This window comes from Nycticebus coucang, chromosome 7 (assembly GCF_027406575.1).
Source record: "Nycticebus coucang isolate mNycCou1 chromosome 7, mNycCou1.pri, whole genome shotgun sequence".
Taxonomy (NCBI): Eukaryota; Metazoa; Chordata; class Mammalia; order Primates; family Lorisidae; genus Nycticebus; species Nycticebus coucang.
Window position 1 is genome coordinate 98,598,018 of NC_069786.1, and position 23,331 is coordinate 98,621,348.

Consider the following 23,331-nt stretch of genomic DNA (forward strand, 5'->3'; position numbering starts at 1 on the left):
GGGTCATGCTTTTTAATATAGCAGAAGATATAGACAAACTGGAATTGAGATCTTTTAAGTTTTTTTTGAAAAAGGAGATTCCCAAATGTAAACTGGAAGATGACATGGTAAGACCTGGCGTCTTGTCAAGATTTAGTCCTAAGAATTCATCAGCAAGGGGGGATAGCTGAGACCAAAGAGAGGGCTTATTCTGGCAAGAGCAACCTGGATTCTCACTTTTTAACCAGAAAGAAGAAAATCGTAGGCGCGATTCCTTTATACTGTGAAGTGCTGCTCACATTAATTCCTGGGAGCGAGGCAGGCCAGCAGCCAGGAGGAGGAGGCTGGTTGCACAGGCACAGCCCAGGCGGGACCCGCAGAGCCTAGAAGGGTCGGGGTGGGCGTAACACGTTTTCCCCACTTCTGCAGCCCGGAAGCAACCTAGAGCCTGGGACTGTGTGTGTCTGTGTCTTGGAGTGTTGTGTGTGTACTGTACGCGTGTCCCCATTTATGTGTCTCTCCCTGTGTGTGGGGGGCGCGGTCTAATACCATGGGTCTGTATTTATGCCTCTGCATTTGTGTGTGTCCCTGTGTGTGTGTCAAATGTGTCTCTGTGTGTCTCTCCATGCCTGTGCGTGTTATGTGTGCCTGTATGCACATCTTCACGTTTGTAAGAGTTTGTCTGTGTGTGTTCTGTGTGTGGTGTGTGTCTGTGTGTGGTGTGGTGGTATGTGTCTGTGTGTGGTGTGTGTCTGTGTGTGGTGTGTGTCTGTGTGTCTCTGTGTGGTGTGTGGTGTATGTCTGTGTGTGTCTGTGTGTGGTGTGTGGTGTGTGTCTCTGTGTCTCTGTGTGGTGTGTGGTGTGTGTCTGTGTGCGTCTGTGTGTGGTGTGTGTCTGTGTGCGTCTGTGTGTGGTGTGTGTCTCTGGTGTGTGTCTGTGTGCGTCTGTGTGTGGTGTGTGTCTATGTGTGTCTCTGTGTGGTGTGTGTCTGTGTGTGGTGTGTATCTGTGTGTGTTTCTGTGTGGTGTGTGTCTGTGTGTGTCTGTGTGTGGTGTGTGTCTGTGTGTGGTGTGTGGTGTGTGTCTCTGTGTGGTGTGTGTCTCTGTGTGGTGTGTGTCTGTGTGCGTCTGTGTGGTGTGTGGTGTGTGTCTGTGTGTCTCTGTGTGGTGTGTGGTGTGTGTCTCTGTGGTGTGTGGTGTGGGTCTGTGTGTGGTGTGTGGTGTGTGTCGCTGTGTGGTGTGTGTCTGTGTGCGTCTGTGTGTGGTGTGTGTCTATGTGTGTCTCTGTGTGGTGTGTGTCTGTGTGTGGTGTGTGGTGTGTATCTGTGTTTCTGTGTGGTGTGTGTCTGTGTGTGTCTGTGTGTGGTGTGTGGTGTGTGTCTGTGTGTGGTGTGTGGTGTGTGTCTCTGTGTGGTGTGTGTCTGTGTGCGTCTGTGTGTGGTGTGTGTCTGTGTGGTGTGTGGTGTGTGTCTCTGTGTGGTGTGTGTCTGTGTGCGTCTGTGTGTGGTGTGTGTCTCTGTGTGGTGTGTGTCTGTGTGTCTCTGTGTGGTGTGTGGTGTGTGTCTCTGTGTGGTGTGTGTCTGTGTGCGTCTGTGTGTGGTGTGTGTCTGTGTGTGGTGTGTGGTGTGTGTCTATGTGTGTCTCTGTGTAGTGTGTGTCTGTGTGCATCTGTGTGTGGTGTGTGTCTGTGTGTGTTTCTGTGTGGTGTGTGTCTGTGTGCGTCTGTGTGTGGTGTGTGTCTATGTGTGTCTCTGTGTGGTGTGTGTCTTTCTGTGAGTGCTGTGTGTATGTGTCTTTTTGTCTGTGTGACTGTATGTTGTGTGTGTCTGTGTGTGGTGTGTGGTGTGTGTCTGTGTGTGTCTGTGAATGCAGGTCTGGAGGGGAGCAGGTGCCAGATGCAGTGGTGAAGAGGTCCCCAGGCTGTCACCATGGTGACTGGGTGCTGTGTCTCAGCCAGGCATCTTCACTGCCGGCCTCCATTGGCAGTTTGAGCCCAGGGCTTGGGGACAGACACTGGCTTCTCCTCTGTCCTCTCACCTCTGTTGTTCTGGGCCAGGAAAAAGAACCACCTGCCAGTAGTCTGCCTGCTACGTGAACTCTCAGGGAGTTGGCTTGGGAAGTGAGGGCCGGCCCTTGATTTAGAGAAAGTAGAAGTAAAAAAAAAAAAAAAAAAGGATCTAATCTAAAAACTAATGTGGCTCAATCCACTCTTCCAACTTCCTCTTCCTCCTAGACCTTGCTTGATATTTTTGTAGAAATGGAGAAGAGGGTCATCCTGGGGGAAGGAAACTTGGACACTCTGAAAAGAATCTGTAGCCAAATCAACAAGAGCCTGCTGAAGAAAATCACTGATTATGAGGAATTAAGCAGAGGTACGAACACCCTGCCAGCGGCGAGTCAGCCATGTGTATTCCGATTTTGAAAAATCCTCCCGTGTCACAACTGCTTCTAATCAAATATCTTGTGGGGGTTGTTCTCTTTCAATTCAGAGAGAAGACTGAGCTTTGAAAGAAGTACAGATGAATTTTCAAACGGTACTGTTTGGAGAAATGTTTTTAAGACCCGCTTCATTGGCTTGGCACCTGTGGTTCAAGTGGCTAAGGTGCTAGCCACATACACCTGAGCTGGTGGGTTCGAATCCAGCCTGGGCCCACCAAACAACAATGATGGCTGCAACCAAAAAATACCTGGGTGTTGTGGCAGGCGCCTGTAGTCACAGCTACTTGGGAGGCGGAGGCAGGAGACTCTCTTGAGCCCAGGAGTTAGAGGTTGCTGTGAGCTGTGATGCCACAGTACTCTACCCAGGGCAACAGCTGGAGGCTCTGTTTAAAAAAAAAAAGACCCATTTCATTAATTTACTACTCCTGTCCTCATTTCTCCCCACAACCTCCCAGCTGCATCCAGATCTTGCTGGACCTGCTCTCCTAATATCAGCAGGACCGTTTGCAGTGGGGACTCAGGGTTACCTTCTCTACACTTTGAAAGATGTAGAAGGAGTTGTCAAAAGGCATGGACTCTGCAGCCCCAGGCTGCAAAGTTTGAAATTGGTGCAGAACTAGTAAGAAATAATCAATTTTTTTCTGTGTGGGATTTTTGTCCTTTCTCCTGTGCTGCCTGTATTGTGCACTGAGGAGCTGGATTCAAATTATTTTTCAAAACTTCCTTGAAGTTACTTCCTCTTTCAACGGTTTCAACACTCAGGCACTCCTTTCAATTTCCCTTCCTCTTTTTCTACCTAAGTAAGCTAGGCTGAACTGGGAGAAGGAACTCCCAAGGATCTCCTTCAAAATTGTGATTAATCAAATATTCTGTCTTATTATAAAAAGTACATGTACTCACTGAGGATGATTTTAAATTCAATGTTCCTTTTTTTTTTTTTTTTTACCCTGGCTCTTTGTGGGTCACGTTCCTTTAATGATTAAATCTGAGTGATGTCCATGAAGCCAGTCTTTCCCTGTTCCCATGCCTGCTTGAGCCCAAGACTTTAAGGAGTAAAGTGTTTTTTTTTTTTTTTTTTAAATTTCAGCTTGATATGAGAGTACAAATATTTCAGTTCCATAGTTTTCATTTCTAAGGTAACGTTCCAGTTGTAGTTGAGCCGTCAGCCAGGGGGTGCTGAACACCCTCACATTGTGCACATTAGTTGAGATCTCAACAATCCCCCTTCCTTCTCCCAAGGAGTAAAGTATTTTTCAATCAGTAATTCATCCTGACCTAGGGGCTTTATTAATAAATATCTCACAAATACTACGAAATTCAACCTGGCCATGTGGAGGAGTACAGAATGAAAAGCACTACTTGGTATGTTTTTCCTTTTGGCAATGAGACAATTCGATCTCATGTTTGAGAAGGGTGTCAATTGCCTTGCCTGCAGAATTGCTGTGGACCGAAAGGGATGATGTCCAGGCAGTCTATAAATTTTCATTTTAAAAGGGACCTCACGTTTTCCTAGATGCTAAGTATTTCTTTAGCAAGATACCTTTCCCGCTGTGTCTCATTCCAGATGTGTGTCTCCATTGTTTATAGAGGAAGAGTCGCTCAGAATGCTGGCAATCTCGGACTGTCCAAGAGAACAAGACAGTGCGTCACAGGTACGTGAAACCTCCGAATCCGCTTTCCCTTTACGTTGCAGATTCTAGTTATTGTACTTGTTAGCTTCTTTTTGTTTGTTTCCCAAGCTGCCAGAGAAACCATTAAGGGGCAGAAACTTCTTGAAAGTTTCGAGAACTGTAGAAAAAACTTACAAAAAGATTAAGTTTAAAAAGTGACAGTTTCTAAAATGTGGCCTTTGCAGTTTCCTATACATTAATTTTTTTATTATTATTTTAAAACCAAAGCAAAAGGCTGGGCACAGTGGCTCACGCCTGTAATCCCAGCACTCTGGGAGGCCAAGGTGGGTGGATGGCCTGAGCCATAGGTTGGAGACTGGCCTGAGCCAAAGTTTGGAGACCAGCCTGAGCCAGAGCGAGACCCTGTTTCTAAAAATAGCAGGACAATGTGGCTGGTGCCTGTAGTCCCAGCTACTTGGGAGGCTGAGGCAAGAGAATTTCATGAGCCCAAGAGTTTGAAGTTGCTGGGAGCTATGATGCCGTGATAAACTGAGGGTGATAAACTGAGATGCTGTCTCAAAAAATAAATAACAAACAAACAAACAAATAACTAAAGCAAAGGTGTTGGGATAGTACCAGTTATTCTAGGTGCTGGGAGCAGAGGGGTCGATGCCTCCTCCCAAATCTAGTGGCTGTATCAGACTCAGTAGGGGAGGAGTTTAGCAGGATTGGAAAAGCAAAGCCTTTCTTGTAGCTTGACATTTCAAAAATCTTTCCCTTTGGGAATGTAAGCAGTATACTCTCATAATCTAGTTGTCTCTGTGTTACCATCTCCATGAGCTACCAGAAAAATTTCCTTTCTGGACAAAATGCCTTCTATTTATACAACCTTCAATAGTCTGCTAAATATATATTAGCTCATTCATTTCCCTCCCCTCTCCCCTGTCCCTATGGCAGAAAGCAGAGGCAACCCTGAATGTGTGAATTAGGCTTGAGAGCAGCTGTTCCCTGCTGTTGACTTCTGGGAAAATTACCAGACCTCTCTCAGTCCGAAAATCAAGAACTAACCAAAGTAATGTGGCTCTTTGTAAGCAGTGCATGTTGCCCCCTTTGAATACCTAGAGATACCAAGTTTCAATATCTTGGTGAATTTTAGTATTTCAACTTAGTAAATAACACACTTAATATACTTGGCAAGTACTTAGCATACATAATTAAACAGTAAATCCTTACTATACTTAGTAAGTACTTAACAAAATACACAATATTCTAGTACTATGATCCTAGATTACTTGCTGAAAGTGTTAAGGTTATGAAGTAGCAGAGCCAGGAATTTGGCTTCCTAGCCTGGCGCTTTTCTCTCTCCCTCAAGGGGCTGTCAGACTTCCACTTAAATGCTGGGTGTCCCAGCACTGAAACAGCCCTAGGAAATAAGCAGGACACAGGGCCACCTGGGGACTGGAGCCATCAGCTACTGCAGTCTGGACATTGTAACCTACAGCGGAGCGAAGACCTGCCCAGCAGCCACTGTGTCTGAGAGCTGGATTATAACATTAGATTTAAAAATCTTGCAACTATGTCATGCATGAAGGGCAGGCCCTGAGCTATTGGCCGAGATGCACAGATGAGTTGAGTGGATAGTCAGGAGACTCACAAGGCCCTGGAGAGCCAACCCAAAGACATTCACCCATTCAGGAACAAGCTCTCACAGGTTAGTGCGTCCTAGTGCCTGGCACGGATGTTATCTGCCTCCAGGAGTCTTCTTTATGGTAAGGGAAGCAGAAACGAGAACAAATGATAATAACACAGTATTATGATAATGTTAATATATGTGCAAAGTGCTCAGGGGTCCCAAATATTGGGACAGTGACTTTACAGATAACTATAGGGTGTAGGTCTGAGGGATCCCGTGTGAGTGGAACGGGGGGCAACACTCCTTCAGGGAATGACCCCATGGTGGGGTGGGGCAGGGCCGGCCTTCTTGCTTCCTTCTCTGGCTTAGGCCTAACCTTTCACTGGGGATCTGTTTGTCCACATCTCAAGTATGTGAACCATAGAGTCAGCTCCTGGGTCGGCTTTCTGTTTTTCAGACATATGACAAAGTTTATCCAATGAAAAGCAAACCTCGCGGATACTGTTTGATCTTCAACAATTATGATTTTAGCACAGCACGAAGAACAGTGGCAAAACTTCAGAGAATGAGAGATCGAAATGGAACACACCTGGATGCAGGTACAGTAGAATCCAGAAGAGAGAAGTGAAATACTTTTTATACCTTATGTATTTATCTACTTATTTATTTACTTTATTTTAAATTTTTATTTATTTATTTTCTTGAGACAGAGTCTCCCTTTGTCATACTCGGCAGAGTGCTGTGGCATCACAGCTCACAGCAACCTCAAACTCTTGGGCTTAAGTGATTCTCTTGCCTCAGTCTCCCTAGCAGCTGGGACTATAGGCACCTGCCCCAATGCCTATTTTTAGAGATGAGGTCTCGCTCTGGCTTAGGTTGGTCTTGAACTCGTGAGCTCAGGCAATCCACTCTCCTCAGCCTCCCAGAGTGCTAGGATTACAGGTGTGAGCCACTGCGCTCAGCCATTAATTTTAATTTTTATTTTTTTTGAGTCAGAGTCTAACTCTGTTGCCCGGGCTAGCATGCCATGGAGTCAGCCTAACTCACAGCAATCTGAAACTCCTGGGTTCAAGCAATCCTCCTGCCTCCACTCGAGTAGCTAAGACTACAGGCACCCACCATAATGCTCTCCTAATTTTTCTATTTATTTTTTTTTTAGTAGAGACAAGGTCTTACTCTTGCTCAGGCTGGTCTTGAACTCCCAAGCTCGAGTGATCCTTCTGCCTCTGCCTCCCAAGTAGTTGGGACTACAGGTGCCCGCCACAATGCCTGGCTTTTTTTTGGTTGAGCCGTCATTGTTGTTTGGCAGGCCTGGGCTGGATTGGAACCCGCCAGCTCAGGTGTATGTGTCTGGTGCCTTAGCTGCTTGAGCTACAGGCGCCAAACTGCAAGGTTTGCTTTTAATGTAGAAAAATTAATAGTGCTTCTGTGGAATGCATGAGGGGAAAAAATTGACTTGGCCTCAAGACTCTTATAGAGGCTACATTTTTTTTTTTTTTTTTTGTAGAGACAGAGTCTCACTGTACCGCCCTCGGGTAGAGTGCTGTGGCGTCACACGGCTCACAGCAACCTCTAACTCTTGGGCTTCCGCGATTCTCTTACCTCAGCCTCCCGAGCAGCTGGGACTACAGGCGCCCGCCACAACACCCGGCTATTTTTTTGTTGCAGTTTGGCCGGGGCCGGGTTTGAACCCGCCACCCTTGGCATATGGAGCCGGCGCCCTACCCACTGAGCCACAGGCGCCGCCCCAGAGGCTACATTTATAGAAGTTGGGCAATTGCAACAGAAATTGTGGATTCTTTTTTTTTTTTTTAAATTAAATCATAGCTGTGTACATTAATGCAATTATGGGGTATAATGTGCTGGTTTTATATACCATTTGAAATATTTTCATCAAACTGGTTAACATAGCCTTCACTACATTTTCTTAGTTATTATGTTAAGACATTTATACTCTACACTTAGTAAATTTAACATGTACCCTTGTAAAATGCACCATAGGTGTGGTCCCACCAATTACCCTCCCTTCACCCATCCCCCCTTCTCTCCCCTCCCTCTCCTCTTTCTCCTTCTTCTTGGGCTATAGTTGGGTTATAGCTTTCATATGAGAGCTATAAATTGGTTTCATAGTAGGGCTGAGTACACTGGATACTTTTTCTTCCATTCTTGAGATACTTTTCTAAGAAGAATATGTTCCAGCTCCATCCATGTAAACATGAAAGAGGTAAAGTCTCCGTCTTTTTTTAAGGCTGCATAATATTCCATGATGTACATATATCACAATTTATTGATCCATTCATGTGTTGATGGGTACTGGGGCTTCTTCCATGACTTAGCAATTATGAATTGGGCTGCAATAAACATTCTGGTGCAAATATCTTTGTTATAAAATGATTTTTGGCCTTTTGGATATATACCTAGTAGAGGAACTGAAGGATCAAATGGCAGGTCTATTTTTAGATCTGTAAGTGTTCTCCAAACTTCTTTCCAAAAGGAACATATTAGTCTGCATTCCCATCAGCAGTACAGAAGTGTTCCCTTTTCTTCACATCCACACCAACATCTCTGGTTTTGGGATTTTGTGATGTGGGCTAATCGTACTGGGGTTAGATGGTATCTCAAAGTGGTTTTGATTTGCATTTCTCTGATGATTAAGGATGATGAACATTTTTTCATGTGTCTGTAGACCTTGCACCTATCTTCTTCAGAGAAGTTTCTCTTCAAGTCCCTTGACCACCCTGAGATGGGATCACTTGTTCTTTTCTTGCTAATACGTTTGAGTTCTCTGTGGATTCTAGTTATTAAGCCTTTGTTGGAGACATAATCTGCAAATATCTTCTCCCATTCTGAGTGCTGTCTGCTTGCTTTACTTATGGTGTTTTTGGCCGTGCGGAAGGTTTTTTGTTTGATCAGATCCCAGTAAAGTATTTTTGGTGTTGCTTCAATTGCTTGGGGGGTCCTCCTCATAAAATATTCTCCCAGGCTGATTTCTTCAAGTGTTTTCCCTGCACTCTCTTCTAGTATTTTTATAGTTTCATGTCTTAAGTTTAAATCTTTTATCCAGTGAGAGTCTATCTTAGGTAATGGTGAAAGGTGTGGGTCCAGTTTCGGTCTTCTACAGGTTGCCAGCCAGTTCACCCAGCACCATTGTTAAACAGGGAATCTTTTCCCCACTAGATGTTTTTAATTGGCTTGTCAAAACTCAAATAACCAGCAGTGTAGAAGTGTGCCCTTTTCTCCACATCCATGCCAACATCTCTGGTTTTGGGATTTTGTTATGTGGGCTACTCTTACTGCGGTTAGGTGATATCCCAAAGTAGTTTTGATTTGCATTTCTCTGATGATTAAGGATGTTGAGCTTTTTTTCATGTGTTTGTAGATCATGCGTCTGTCTTCTTTAGAGAAGTTTCTCTAAAGAAACTTAGGGGTCACGTGTTCTTTTCTTGCTAATATGTTTGAGTTCTCTGTGGATTCTGGTTATTAGACCTTTATTGGAGGTATAACCTGCAAGTATTTTCTCCCATTCTGAGGGCTGTCTGCTTGCTTTACTTACTATGTTCTTGGCTGCGCAGAAGCTTTTTAGTTTGATCAGGTCCCAGTAGTATATTTTTGATACTGCTTCAATTGCCTGGGGAGTCCTCCTCATAAAATACTCACCCAGGCCGTTTCCTTCAAGAGTTTTCCCTACACTTTCTTCAAGTATTTTTATAGTTTCATGTCTTAAGTTTAAATATTTTATCTAGTGAGAGTCTATCTCAGTTAACAGTGAAAGGTGTGGGTCCAGTTTCAGTCTTCTACAGGTTGCCAGCCAGTTCACCCAGCACCATTTGTTAAACAGGGAATCTTTTCCCCACTGGATGTTTTTAATTGGCTTGTCAAAGCTCAAATATTGGTAAGTAGCTGGTTTCATCTCTTGGTTCTCTATTCTGTTCCATACATCTACCTCTCTGTTTTTGTGCCAGTACCATGTTGTTTTGATCACTATGGATTTATAGTACAGTCTCAGGTCTGGTAGCATGATTCCTCCTGCTTTGTTTTTATTGCTGAGTAATGTCTTGGCTATTCGAGGTTATTTCTGATTCCATATGAAACGAAGTATTATTTTTTCGGGGCGGCGCCTGTGGCTCAGTGAGTAGGGCGCCGGCCTCATATGCCGAGGGTGGCGGGTTCAAACCCAGCCCTGGCCGAACTGCAACAACAACAAAAAAAAATAGCCGGGCGTTGTGGCGGGCGCCTGTAGTCCCAGCTGCTCGGGAGGCTGAGGCAAGAGAATCGCGTAAGCCCAAGAGTTAGAGGTTGCTGTGAGCCGTGTGATGCCGCGGCTCTCTACCGGAGGGCGGTACAGTGAGATTCTGTCTCTACAAAAAAAAAACAAAACAAAAAAAAGACGAAGTATTATTTTTTCAAGAACTTTAAAATATGACAATGGAGCTTTAATAGGAATTGCATTAAAATTATATATTGCTTTGAGTAGTATAGACATTTTAACAATGTTGATTCTTCCCAGCCATGAGCATGGTATGTTTTTCCATTTGTTAATATCTTTAGCTAATTTCTTTTCTTAAAGTTTCATAGTTCTCCTTATAGAGATCTTTCACGTCCTTTGTTAGATAAACTCCCAAATATTTCATCTTCTTTGGCACTACTGTAAAAGGAATAGAGTCCTTGACTGTTTTTTCGGCTTGGCTATTGTTGATATATTTAAAGGCTATAAGATTTATGGGTGTTGATTTTGTAGCCTGAGACATTACTGTATTCCTTTATCACTTCTAAAAGTTTTGTAGTAGAATCCCTAGTGTATATTTCCAGATATACAATCATATCATCTGTGAAGAGTGAAAGTTTGATTTCTTCTGACCCTATGTGGATACCCTTGATCACCTTTTCTTCCCTAATTGCAATGGCTAAAACTTCCATTACAATGTTAAAGAGCAATGGAGACAATGGGCAACCTTGCCTGATTCCTGATCTAAGTGGAAATGACTTCAATTTAACTCCATTCAATATGATATTGGCTGTGGGTTTGCTGTAGATGGCCTCTATTAGTTTAAGAAATGTCCCTTCTATACCAATTTTCTTAAGTGCTCTGATCATGAAGGATGCTGGATATTATCAAAAGCTTTTTCTGCATCAATTGAAAGAATCATATGGTCCTTATTTTTTAGTTTGTTTATGTGCTGAATTACATTTATAGATTTACCTATATTGAACCAGCCTTGAGACCCTGGGATAAATCCCACTTGGTCATGGTGTATAATTTTTTTGATGTGTTGTTGGATTCTGTTTGTTAGGATCTTATTGAGTATTTTAGCATCAATATTCATTAGTGATATTGGTCTATAATTTTCTTTTCTTGTTGGGTCTTTCCCTGGTTTGGGGATCAAGGGGATGTTTGCTTCATAGAATGTGTTGGGTAGTATTCCTTCTTTTTCTATATTTTGGAAGAGGTTTAGTAATATAGGTACTAGTTCTTCTTTAAAGGTTTGGTAGAATTCTGATGTAAAGCCATCTGGTCCTGGGCTTTTCTTTTAGGGAGATTTTGTATAGTTGATGCTATTTCAGAACTTGACATAGGCCTGTTCAACATTTCCACTTCATTCTGGCTAAGTCTTGGTAGGTGGCGTACTTCCAGGTATTGGTCGATTTCTTTCAGATTTTCATATTTCTGAGAGTAGAGTTTCTTGTCGTATTCGTTAAGGATTTTTTGAATTTCTAAGGGGTCTGTTGTTATTTCATCGTTACCATTTCTGATTGATGAAATGAGAGACTTACTCTTTTTTTCCTGGTTAGGTTGGCCAAAGATTTATCTATTTTATTGATCTTTTCAAAAAACCAACTTTTGGATTTATTGATCTGTTGTATAATTCTTTTGTTTTCAATTTCATTTAGTTCTGCTCTGATTTTGGTTATTTCTTTTCTTCTGCTGGGTTTGGAGTTGGAGTGTTCTTCCTTCTCCAGTTGCTTGAGATGTCCCATTAAGTTATTAACTTCCTCTCTTTTCGTTTTCTTGAGGAAGGCTTGCAGTGCTATAAATTTCCCTCTTAGGACTGCCTTTGCAGTATCCCAGAGGTTCTGGTAATTTGTGTCTTGATTGTTGTTTTGTTCCAAAAATTTGGTGATTTCCTTCTTAATCTCGTCTATAAAACCCATCTATCCTTCAGCATAAGGTTGTTTAGCTTCCACATTTTTGTATGGGTATGCAGGTTCCTGTTGTTATTGAGTTCATCTTTTATTCCATGATGGTCTGAGAAGATGCAAGGAATAATTTCTATTTTTAAAAATTTGCTGAGGTTAGATTTGTGGCCTAGGATGTGGTCGATTTCGGAGTATGTTCCATGGGCTGATGAGAAGAATGTGTATTCAGTTTTGTTGGGATGAAATGTTCTGTAGATGTCTGTTAAGTCCAGATGTTGAATGGTTGAGTTTAAATCTAAAATTTCTTTGCTTAGCTTCTTTTTGGAGGATCTATCCAGCACTGCTAAAGGGATGTTAAAATCTCCAACTACTATGGAACTGGAGGAAATCGAGTTGCTTATGTCTGTTAGAGTTTCTCTTATAAATTGAGGTGCGTTCTGGTTGGGTGCATGAATGTTAATAATTGAGATCTCATCATATTGAGCATTACCTTTAACAAATATGAAGTGTCCATCCTTATCCTTCCTTATCTTGGTTGCTTTAAAGCCTATTGCATCTGCGAACAGGATTGCAACGCCTGATTTTTTCTGCTTTCCATTTGCCTGGAATATAGATGACCATCCCTTCACCTTGAGTCTATATTTGTCTTTTAATGTAAGATGCAATTCTTGTATATAGCAGATATCTGGCTTTAGTTTTGTATCCAGTCAGCCAACCTGTGCCTCTTTAGAGGACAGTTTAAACCATTCACATTAACTGAGAATATTGATAAGCCTTTCGAGAGTCCAGTGGACATTTTTAATCCTTTTGCGACTGTGAAAGTTGGAATTTGATCAAAATTTTCTTGGTGGGTTTACTTTTGTGGTGGAAGATTATGCTGGTCTTTATGGAGGATAGGTCTGAGAATATCCTGGAGAGCTGGTTTAGTTATGGCAAATTTCTTCAACATGTGAATGTCATTGAAGTATTTAATTTCTCCGTCATAGATGAAACTCAGTTTAGCTGGGTACAGGATCCTGGGTTGAAAGTTATTTTGTTTTTGGAGATTCAAAGTCGATGACCATCCTCTTCTAGCTTGAAAGGTTTCAGCAGAGAGATCTGCAGTTATTCTAATATTCTTCCCTTTGTAGGTAATGGTTTTCTTTCGTCTGGCAGCTTTCAGAATTTTCTCCTTCTAGGCATTTAGAATTTTCTCTTTCATATTAACTTTAGTGAAATTGATTATGATGTGTCTGGGGGATGTCTTATTTGGGTTGAGTCATGCTGGAGTTCTGAAACTGTCTGCTATCTGAATTTCGGAATCTCTTGGCATGTCTGGAAAGTTCTCCTTCATAATCTCATGGAGAAGAGACTCTGTGCCTTGTGAAGCCACTTCATCGCTTTTGGGGATCCCTATAAGACGAATATTGGTATTCTTCGAATTATCCCAGAGCTCTCTGAGAGAGTGATCTGTTTTTGCCCTCCATTTCTCTTCCTCTTTGAAAGTTTGGGAGCATTCAAAAGCTTTGTCTTCAATGTCAGAAATCCTTTCTCTGTTGTTCCATTCTGTTACTGAGGGATTCTACTGTGTTTCTCAGATCTGTGAGGGCTGCAACTTCTTGTCTCAATATGTCAAAATCTTTGGTCATTTGGTCTTTGAATTCTTGAGATATCTTTTGGGTTACTGCTTGGAATTCTAATTCGATTTTATTTGCTATCCAGATTCTGAATTCGATTTCTGACATCTCAGCTATTTGTTTGTGCATGGGATCTTGTTCTGTGCCTGCCCCCTTGATTCTTGGGGGAGTTGATCTACTCTGATTATTCCTTTTGCCACAGTTTTTCCGTTGATTTCACCTCATGATTGTTTTTCACGGTTGCCTCTGGCCGTCCTCAGAGTTGGGGAGGTGTCTCTCCAAGATTAGACCCCAGCGGGATCACTCTATTGTTGCTGGATCTTTGTAGGGAATGACCCTGTGTATTCCCTCTGGGGCTGCCCCAGCTAGAGAGTTCTGGTTGTGGAAGCAGCTCCGGTGTGTGACACACCTGCATCCAGCAACAGGGCTGGAGGTGGTGCGCATGGTTCTGGGAGTGCCTGGCACCCAGTGACTTTGGCACAGAGAATCCAAGGCTCCAGCAGTCACTGGCCAGGAGAAGGGCTCTGTGCAGAGGCAGGGAGGGCTCCAGACAGCATGCAGCTACCAGTATCCCTGGCCAGACGAGCGGGCCAGTGTGGAAGCAGGGAGGGTACAGGAGGGAGGTCGCGGGGTTGCGCGGTTCCTGCAGATCCTGGTCAGGGCATGCAGAGGCCCAGCAGGAGCAGGTTGCAGCACAGCTCTTATGGAGGTCCAGGCGGCGCCAAGCCCAGGAGTTTGAGGTTGCTATGAGCTGTGACGCCACAGCACTCTACCCAGGGCAACAGCCCGAGGCTCCAGTGTGCCAAAACCGGTCTCACTGTGCCCCTAAGGGTTAAGGCTGTAAGGCAGCTTGGTCCCCACCTTTAGGCTGCTCAGTCACTAGGTTATTAACTCCCACCCGATCCTTACTCTGGGACCCTGAGGACGGAGCTTGCCGGGGCAGTTCTCTCAGAATGGCTCCCTGCGGCCTCGCTCAGTGGCTCAGTTTGGGGCCCTAGACAATGCCCAAAGTTCTCCACACTCCTGCTCAAGCTCTCCCCAAGGCAGTTCAACTGAGTGCCAAGTTCAAAAACACCAAAACAGTTCACAGGTAAGGCCTTTCCAGTTTGCAGTCTCACTGCTGCTTATACTTACGGTTGCCGGCGGGATTAGGTCAATTGAACACACGCAACCACTTGCCAGTTTTCCACTGTTTTTGTCCTCCTCTTGGGGTCCAGAAGTCCCTTGATGACTCCCTGTACCCTCAAAAGGATGATTATAGGCAGATCCCACCAGCCAGAGATGCCTCGAGTCTTATCTCCCCAGACTCACCGTGCCCAGTTGCAGGGAAGCTGTTACTCGGCCGCCATCTTGCTCCACCTCTGACTCAAATTCTTATCTATCAGTGATAAGACCACTGTTCTCTCCAGCTCAAGGCTGTGCTCTGGGAATTATCATGGTATAACTGACTTTTAAAATTTCTCTTTTCAGAGGCTTTGAGCAAGACCTTTAGTGAGCTTCATTTTGAGGTGGTACATTATGAAGACACCACAGCAAAAGAAATCCGTGAGGTTCTGAAATCCTACCAAAGCATGAACCACAGTGACAAGGACTGCTTCATCTGCTGTATTCTCTCCCATGGAGACAAAGGCATCATCTATGGCACTGATGGAGAGGAGGCCCCCATCTATGAGCTGACCTCCTTTTTCACTGGTTCGCGGTGCCCTTCCCTTGCTGGAAAACCCAAAGTCTTTTTTATTCAGGCTTGTCAAGGGGATAATTACCAAAAAGGCATATTTGTTGAGACTGACTCAGAGCAGCAGGAGGCCTATTTAGAAATGGATGCAGCATTCCAAAATAAATATATCCCAGATGAGGCTGACTTCCTGCTGGGAATGGCTACTGTAAACAACTATGTTTCCTACCGGAGTCCTGCAGAGGGGACCTGGTATATCCAGTCACTTTGCCAGAGCCTGAGAGAAAGATGTCCTCGGTAAGTCTTGCCTACCCATCCCTCCTTCGTGTCGTACTAGCTGGCCCCTTCCCTGTCACCACTACTATATATCCATATTCATAGCCCAGTGGAAAGGGATTCATGGCTGAGGCTATCTTAACCGACTAGAGAAGTGTCCAGGGAGCTGTGGGTCACATAGCTAAACTTCCTAGGTCAGCTGAAACGTGGGAGAATGGGAAGTGTTAACATTTCTAGTTTGTAGGTAGAAAAATTGATACATGTTTTTGCTTTATTCAAGCACCTCAAAGAACGATGTATCACACAGCTGTAAAGGACGATAAAGTCATGTAGTCCAGCTCTGTGCTTAGGCAGAGACATGACTGGGCCACCAACTCAACTAGTTTCAGAAATCTTCTAAGAAGGTGGCAATCCATTTTGATGTTTAACATCCTGCAACTCTGTCAAAAGTTTTCTTTTTTCTTTTTAAAGACAGGGTCTTGCTCTCTTACCCAGGCTAGAGTGCAGTGGCATCATTGTAGCTCACTGCAACCTCACACTCCTGGGCTCAAGCCATCCTCCTGCCTCAGCCTTCCAAAGTGCAAGGATGACAGACCTGGACCACCTTTTGTGGTCAACAGTTCTGTAATAGCTAACCAACCTCAAACCCTCTTTTGTGAACCAGGGAGGGGAAGGAGAAATAACTTGAGTGGGAATGATGGGGAATGAGAAAGAAAGACACGAGAGACAAAGATGGGATCAGGAAGGCTGGAACAGCCAAGACTGCAGCCAGCGCTGAACTGTGGAAACAACTTGATTAATGCAGTATCTAATCAAGGCAAATCTTAACACTTGGAGTAAAGATGAACTTTGAGGAAAAGCTGTGTGCTTGCCGATAATAAGGAACGCATGCATGGGCTGTGGTGACTTCTGGTAGAGGAGAAAATAATGTTTGTTGCTAAAGGAGGAGAAGCAGCTGGGGGTTATTTCCTGAACATCTCCCCAGGCTGTGGGGCCCTGCCCCCTCCCAGCCTGAATTCCACACCCTCCTGGTATACTGTGAGAGATAGGTGGCAAAGAGTAGGAATCTTTTTATATTTTGACTAATTTGGCCTGCTTTGAAGCCAAAAATTGTGGGAAAATACACTTCCCTCATTTATTATATCATATGCTTCCTTTAATTTTATGGTTTCATATGTCACAGTTCACCCAAATGCACATGTAGCTGACAGATGAATCACAAGGAATCTTCTGCAGGTTCATTCTAGCCCTGTATCTCATTATGTTCTGAGTGTATGAAGAGTGAGAATTTCTCATGGTATGTACAGGGTGTCCATAAAGTTCATGTCCAGTTTATTATGTTCAACTATTTTAAATTGTACATGAACTCTACGTCCACCCTGTAGAAGAGGGAACCATCACATCAATGGGATGTTTCATTTTGTAACTAGAACCATGAATCCTGCCAGGTTTGGGGTGCTGGCTGCTAGCTAGGTGGTTGACGAGGTGGCCCAACAGAAATGGTAGGAGTCCTTGGTGAGAAGAAAGTGGAGGGAGCTTCAGGAGGCATTCAACCTTCACTTACTGAAAGCTTACTGCATCAGAGATAAATCCACAGGCCAGGTGAGGTGGCTCATGCCTGTACTAGCACTCTGGGAGGCCAGTGGACTGCTTGAGCTCAGGAGTTCGAGACCAGCCTAAGAGTGAGACCCCATCTCTACTGAAAATAGAGAAATTAGCTGGGCATTGTGGTGCGTGCCTGTAGTCCCAGCTACTTGGGAAGCTGAGGCAAAGGGATCGCTTGAGCCTAAGAGTTTAAGGTTGCTGTGAGCTAGGAAGCCATGGCACTCTAGCCTGGAGCAACAGAGCGAGACCATCTCAAAAATAAATAAATAAATAAATAAAAAGATAAATCCACAGAAACAATGTCAATATGTGGGGGCCAAGTGACATAGGACATAGAACAGTGGGATATACACCCCTGTTGAGAGGGAAACCGAACTTAGTACTGCCAGTGAGCTTACTGATGGTCCACAGGATCCCACACAAACCAAAGGCAACTTACGAAGTGCTGGGAAAATGAAAATATCAGAAACCTGGGGTAGGTCTTGGTTTAGTGACTTATCGTTCCAAATGACTGATGTTTTGGGAGAAAGAGTGACAGAAATGACAGAACTGTCACTGAGCAGAGCAGAGGAGTCAGCTCCTCAGTTGTTTTTCCTCACGATGGTCACAGTGTTACATGATGTTTTTCAGAGGTGATGATATTCTCACCATCCTGACAGAAGTGAACTACGAAGTGAGCAGCAAGGATGACAGAAAACGCCTGGGGAAACAGATGCCGCAGCCCACCTTCACGCTCCGGAAAAAGCTGATCTTCCCCCTTCTCTGACCTGTGCTGTTTGGATGAGTAACACTACCTCTGTGGAGTAAAAAAAGTGCAATTTTTTTATAGAATAAAAGTTAATATATTAACTTAAACTAATTTCCACACTACATAAAAATTTTCTAAATTAACAATTGGAAATATTAATTATAATCTTTTAAAAAATGAAAAATTTTAAATAATCTTCCCCAAAACTCTTTTTCTTTTTCATTTTTTTAAATTGTTTTTTATTAAATCATCATAAGGAATCTTCTGTATCTCTTTATATTCTGAGTGTATGAAGCGTGAGAATGTCTCATGGTATGTAAGATCAAAAATACATCTTTTGTTTATTCTACTTCCCCCTAGACACCCTTGTCTAGGTACTACAAAATAAAGCTGATTTTGTGCTTTGTTGCTGGCTGCATCCATCAGCTCGGTCAGACCTTCCCATCCCATCTTTTCGTCTCTGTGTCTTTTTTTGTGCTGTATTTTTCTCAGTCCCCACCAATTCCACTCTGGTTCACTCCCCTTCCCCATGCTGGTTCGTGACAGCTCTAAAACTCCCGAGCTCAGGAGATCCACCTGCCTTGGCCTCCCAGAGTGTGAGGATTACAGGCACGAGCCACCACACTGGGCCCCCAACATAATCTTATTTTACTGTCCCTTGGTTATTTTTCGTGTCTGTGTTTGGTTAGTTTCTGTTTTTCGCCAATGGCACCCCACAGGTGGAAGACATTTGCATTGCAGGCAGGTTTCACTTGAGCCTTCCAATACAGACTCACATAGCTGTATTTGTAAAATTTGTTGTCAACATTTAAAAATTGGGAGACATCAAATAAAAAAAAACAGAATAACTTCTTTTAATAAATCAGGATATTTAACAACATTGACTCTGGTGGGGCCAAGGAGCATCCCCTTTAGACAGGGCACAGCCTCTGACACTCAGCAAGCCCCACCTGCCTTCCTCCCCAGCACTGTCCCAGCCCCGCCCCCAACCCAGCTGCTCCCTGCAGGATTGTTTCTCAAGCTCAGCCCACTTCACTTATTCATGTTGCCTTCCTCATGGGCACTTGAATTCTGGTGATGCTATGGAGAAGGTGGCCAGAATCATCAGAAATTCTTCCTAAATCAAGGGAAGGGTTATGTGTTTAACAGAAAAGGATTTCTGAATCAAATCAATAAATTATCATTTTGGCTAGCTAAATTCCTCGGGGAACAAATAGTACACCCCTCAAATATAGTCAATGTTCATTAGGAAGAAGGCCATCAAATCAGTCTCTTTCTAATGACATAAGAAAAGATGGTGGGGCGGGGGGAATGACACAAAGCGGACAGAGAGCTCAGCTTCAGGTACAGAGAACATTACTTTGCAATGAAGAGTCATAACAAGCTGTGCAACTGAGATGAGAACTCGAACATTCCAACCACTCAGAAGAAAACAAATTGTGAAAAGACAGAAGTATAGTCAGAGCAACCTAGGAACATGATACATTTCTCAGGAAGGCCTCGCAGGGGTTCCTTAGGCCCAAGGATGATATGCCTATCATCATCAGCTACAGAGAGTAACTTTTTGTTTATGAGTCTTCTTTTTTGTTGCTACTATCTTCTAAGAAGTCAGAATACTCATAAGTGGTACTATAGGCCACGTTCCCTGGGAGTAGTGCTTCACACATTTCTTCCTCTTTGGCAGTTAGCTTTTGCCTATAATAGGAAAGAAGAATATGTATCACCACAGACTCAAAAGGTAGAAAGGGTTTAGGGTGTTTGGGTGGTGGGGAAGAAATGTGGTTTTATTCCTTTATCAGGGGTAGTCTCACTCATCACTTGCAGTGCTTTTGAATTTAGTGAGACATGGTATTTGGGTGACCAAATTCCCATCTGAGGAACTTTCTACTAAAGTTTCGTGCAATGAACAACTTTCCTTTATTAAAATATAGACCACAATTTATTTTAGTGATTTAAGAAGCATCTTCAGGTAAGGGTATAATTTCTGATCTGCAGCTGGTTTCTTTTTTTTGAGACAGCATCTCACTTTGTCACCACTGGTAGAGTGCCCTGGTGTCACAGCTCACAGTAACCTCAAACTCTTGAGTTCAAGTCATTCTCTTGCCTCAGCCTCCCAAGTAGCTAGGACTACAGGCACCTGCCACAATGCCTGGCTATTTTTAGAGATGGGGTTTCATTCTAGCTCAGGTTGGTCTCGAACTCATGAGCTCAGGCAATCCGCCCACCTCGGCATCCCAGAGTGCTGGGTTTACAGACATAAGCCACCATGCCTGGCCTTGCACTTGGTTTCCACAGGAACCAGAAGCTGCACCTAAGTGTAAATCTCCAAACTCAGAGGATTTAAAAATGACCTTCAGTCATAGAACTGAATAAACTCAGAAACTGGCAGATAAATTTCCTGTGTCATTTGCATATAAACAGAGAAACAGGTAAGGGACAGAAGTCTAGACACATCCCAGCTCTACCTTAAATGAACTATCTGGCCTCCGAAAACTGTGCCCAGGCTCGGAGCGATATACCCTCCTCTGGGAAGCGCCCGTGCCCTGACATCACAGAGAGCACCTGCCATCCTCCACCCTCTTCCTCACTCACACGCCTCCCACTCTTCATGAGAACTTAGCCACATCTTTCTGAGCAGCAGCATCCACACCGTAGATGGTTGTTTTCTTCTGTCAGCGTCTGTATGGTGGACTTATACTTCTCCTCAGCTTCAGCAAGCTTGGTCTGGAACATTTTCTCCAGATTTCCCACCGAAGCTTTCTGAAAGATGTAACTTTTGGGCCCTCTGCTCAAACTCAGACATCCAGGGCAGAGCTACCCTCATGCCCACTCCAGCCAGGACTCACCTCTCTCTGGAGTTCCAGATGGACATGGTAGAGGTTTGTGTTGAGTGACTCTAGGATGAGAGCTTGGGCTTGCAACTCTTGCTCTATGACCTGTGCAAGAAATTGTTTCAAGACACCATCCCCATGTCTGCCTATTTAACCTCTTCTCCAGGGCGCCCTGGCTGGAGTGCAAAGCAGTGACTTTACCTGCTTCCTCCTGCCCACTGGAAGCCAGTTGGTCCCCATGCCCTGTTAGTTCTGCCCCCTCTCTGCCTCACCCCCTGGAACCTTCTCTTGAGCCTCACCATCACTATGGCAGAGCCAGCCCCCACCAGAGCCCATGTGTGTTGTTATGGCTCTCAGCTATTCATTCACTGTTCAAGTCTTTATTAAATACCTGCTACTGATTCCCACTAAAAGACACCCTGGAAAAGGCAAAATTATAGAGATATTAAAATGATTAACAGCTGCCAGGCGCTGGGACAGGAAGTGAGGGAAGGATGGAAGACGGAGGGCATTTTTAGAGCAGTAAAACTATTCTGCACGATACTGCAGTGGTGGGTTCATGGCATGAGGTATTAGGCAAAACACACAGAATGGACAGCACAAAGAGTGAACCCCAAGCAGACTGCTCACCTGCAGTTAATAAGGAGGCATCAGTATTGGCTCCTCACCTGGCTATGCAAGATGTCACAATAGGGGAAACTCTATGCGTGTGTGTTTGTGTGTGTGGGGGGGGATATGGGAACTTGCACTTTCTATTCAATTTCTCTATAAAAACTAAACATGCTTTAAAAAATAGACTATCAATTTTTAAAAAAACCCTCTACTAAAGGATGAAGAGGAGCTTGTGCAAAGGTCCTCAGAGACAAAGTGTTCAGTCTGTTTGAGGTCCCGCAGGACACCAACATGGCTAGAATAGAGATCGTGCGCAGGAGAGGGGGGGAGGTGAGGACACGGCTGGAATAGAGACAGCGGGCAGGAGAGGGGGCCGAGGTGAGGACACGGCTGGAATAGAGACAGCGGGCAGGAGAGGGGGCCGAGGTGAGGACACGGCTGGAATAGAGACAGCGGGCAGGAGAGGGGGCCGAGGTGAGGACACGGCTGGAATAGAGACAGCGGGCAGGAGAGGGGGCCGAGGTGAGGACACGGCTGGAATAAGGACAGTGGGCAGGAGAGGGGGGCAAGGTGAGGACACGGTTGGAATAAGGACAGCGGGCAGGAGAGGGGGGCAAGGAGAGGACACGGCTGGAATAGAGACAGCGGGCAGGAGAGGGGGGCGAGGTGAGGACACAGCTGGAATAGAGATAGCGGGCAGGAGAGGGGGGCAAGGTGAGGACACGGCTGGAATAGAGACAGAGGGCAGAGAGGGGGCAAGGAGAGGACACGGCTGGAATAGAGACAGCGGGCAGGAGAGGGGGGCAAGGAGAGGACACGGCTGGAATAGAGATAGTGGGCAGGAGAGGGGGGCAAGGTGAGGACACGGCTGGAATAGAGACAGAGGGCAGAGAGGGGGCAAGGTGGGGACACGGCTGGAATAGAGATAGCGGGCAGGAGAGGGGGGCAAGGTGAGGACACGGCTGGAATAGAGATAGTGGGCAGGAGAGGGGGGCAAGGTGGGGACACGGCTGGAATAGAGACAGCACACAGGAGAGTGGGGCAAGGTGAGGACACGGCTGGAATAGAGACAGAGGGCAGAGAGGGGGCCAAGGTGAGAAGACCCTGAGAGGCCAGGCCACCTGGGAACAATGGCGTGCAATCAGGGGTACCTGTACTAATTTCAGTGCTCTGTGGAGAATAGACTAGAGGTACAGGAGGTGGAGTGAGGGAGCTCAGGAGGGGCTGCAACAGTAGAGCAGGTGAGGAGTAATGGACCAGGGTGAGGTGGCAACAGCATGGGGGAGAAGAGGACAGTCTGGAATATGCTGTATAGGACTGCCTGACACTGATGGGTCAGATTGGAAGAGTGATAGGAAGGAAGAAATCAGGGATGACTGTAGGTCCATGTTTGAACAGCTGAGGTAATTGACAAATGCAGGGCTCAAATCTCTGGTGGAGAATCAAGAGTGTGGAGTTTGCATGTAAATTATGAGATGTCTGTAAGTCACCTGTATGGAAATGTCAAGTGGGCAGCTGATGTGCACAAGCATGGGGCTCAGAGGGGAGGTGACACTGGAGCATCAACCTGACGGTTGGCACAGAGATAACTTCTCTGTCTATGTGGACAAACAAATGCACCTCGGGAGAAACGGGAGATAAAGAAGAGATGTGGGGGCTGGGCATGGTAGCTCACGCCTGTAATCCTAGCTGTCTGGGAGGTGGGGATTGCTTGAGCTCAGGAGTTTGAGACCAGCCTAAGCTAGAGTGAGACCCATCTCTACTAAAGACAGAAAAACTAGCCAGGCATTGTGGCAGGGGCCTGTAGTCCCTGCTACTCAGGAGGCTGAGGCAGGAGGATTCTTAAACCCAAGAGTTTGAGGTTGCTGTGAGCTGTGACACTGTGACGCTCTACCCAGGACATGGAGTGAGACTTTGTCTCAAAAAAAAAAAAAGAACAAGAAGAAGAAGAAGTGGAGTCCAGGACTTGGGATTAGGTGGATGGGAGGACCCCTCAAAGGATATTGAGAAGGTGTGGCCAAGGAGGTAACCCCTGAAGCCTATAAAATCCAAGAGAGGTGGGTGTTTTAAGGAAAAAGTGATCAGCCACCCCCGATACTGCCAATGTCAACTGAGGGGAGGCATTCCTTGGATTCAGCAACTTGGGAGTTACTAGTGATTTTAACAAGAGCAG

At 44.8% G+C, this 23,331-nt stretch overlaps 2 protein-coding genes across 8 annotated transcripts in view; one reads left to right on the forward strand and one right to left on the reverse strand.

Moving 5' to 3' along the window:
• The window catches only part of CASP8 (caspase 8), a 52,691-nt gene extending 34,224 nt beyond the window's left edge, over positions 1 to 18,467 (forward strand). For 4 of the 7 annotated variants that reach the window (XM_053596625.1, XM_053596630.1, XM_053596629.1 and 1 more), the window contains 7 exons: positions 2 to 107; positions 2,212 to 2,350; positions 2,468 to 2,512; positions 4,005 to 4,069; positions 6,118 to 6,259; positions 14,882 to 15,383; positions 17,598 to 18,467. In XM_053596625.1, coding sequence (XP_053452600.1) covers positions 2 to 107; positions 2,212 to 2,350; positions 2,468 to 2,512; positions 4,005 to 4,069; positions 6,118 to 6,259; positions 14,882 to 15,383; positions 17,598 to 17,733 — 1,135 coding nt within the window. In that variant the 3' untranslated portion in view covers positions 17,734 to 18,467. The remainder of the gene's footprint in view (position 1; positions 108 to 2,211; positions 2,351 to 2,467; positions 2,513 to 4,004; positions 4,070 to 6,117; positions 6,260 to 14,881; positions 15,384 to 17,597) is intronic. The other 3 variants (XM_053596627.1, XM_053596626.1, XM_053596628.1) reach the window with 1 other exon arrangement.
• A 63-nt stretch (positions 18,468 to 18,530) lies between these two features.
• The window catches only part of FLACC1 (flagellum associated containing coiled-coil domains 1), a 38,543-nt gene continuing 33,742 nt past the window's right edge, over positions 18,531 to 23,331 (reverse strand). Inside the window, exons 13-15 of the mRNA XM_053596649.1 lie at positions 20,562 to 20,651; positions 20,366 to 20,475; positions 18,531 to 19,410 (exon numbers count right to left, since the gene is read on the reverse strand). Of these exons, the coding sequence (XP_053452624.1) occupies positions 19,284 to 19,410; positions 20,366 to 20,475; positions 20,562 to 20,651 (327 nt within the window). The 3' untranslated portion in view covers positions 18,531 to 19,283. The remainder of the gene's footprint in view (positions 19,411 to 20,365; positions 20,476 to 20,561; positions 20,652 to 23,331) is intronic.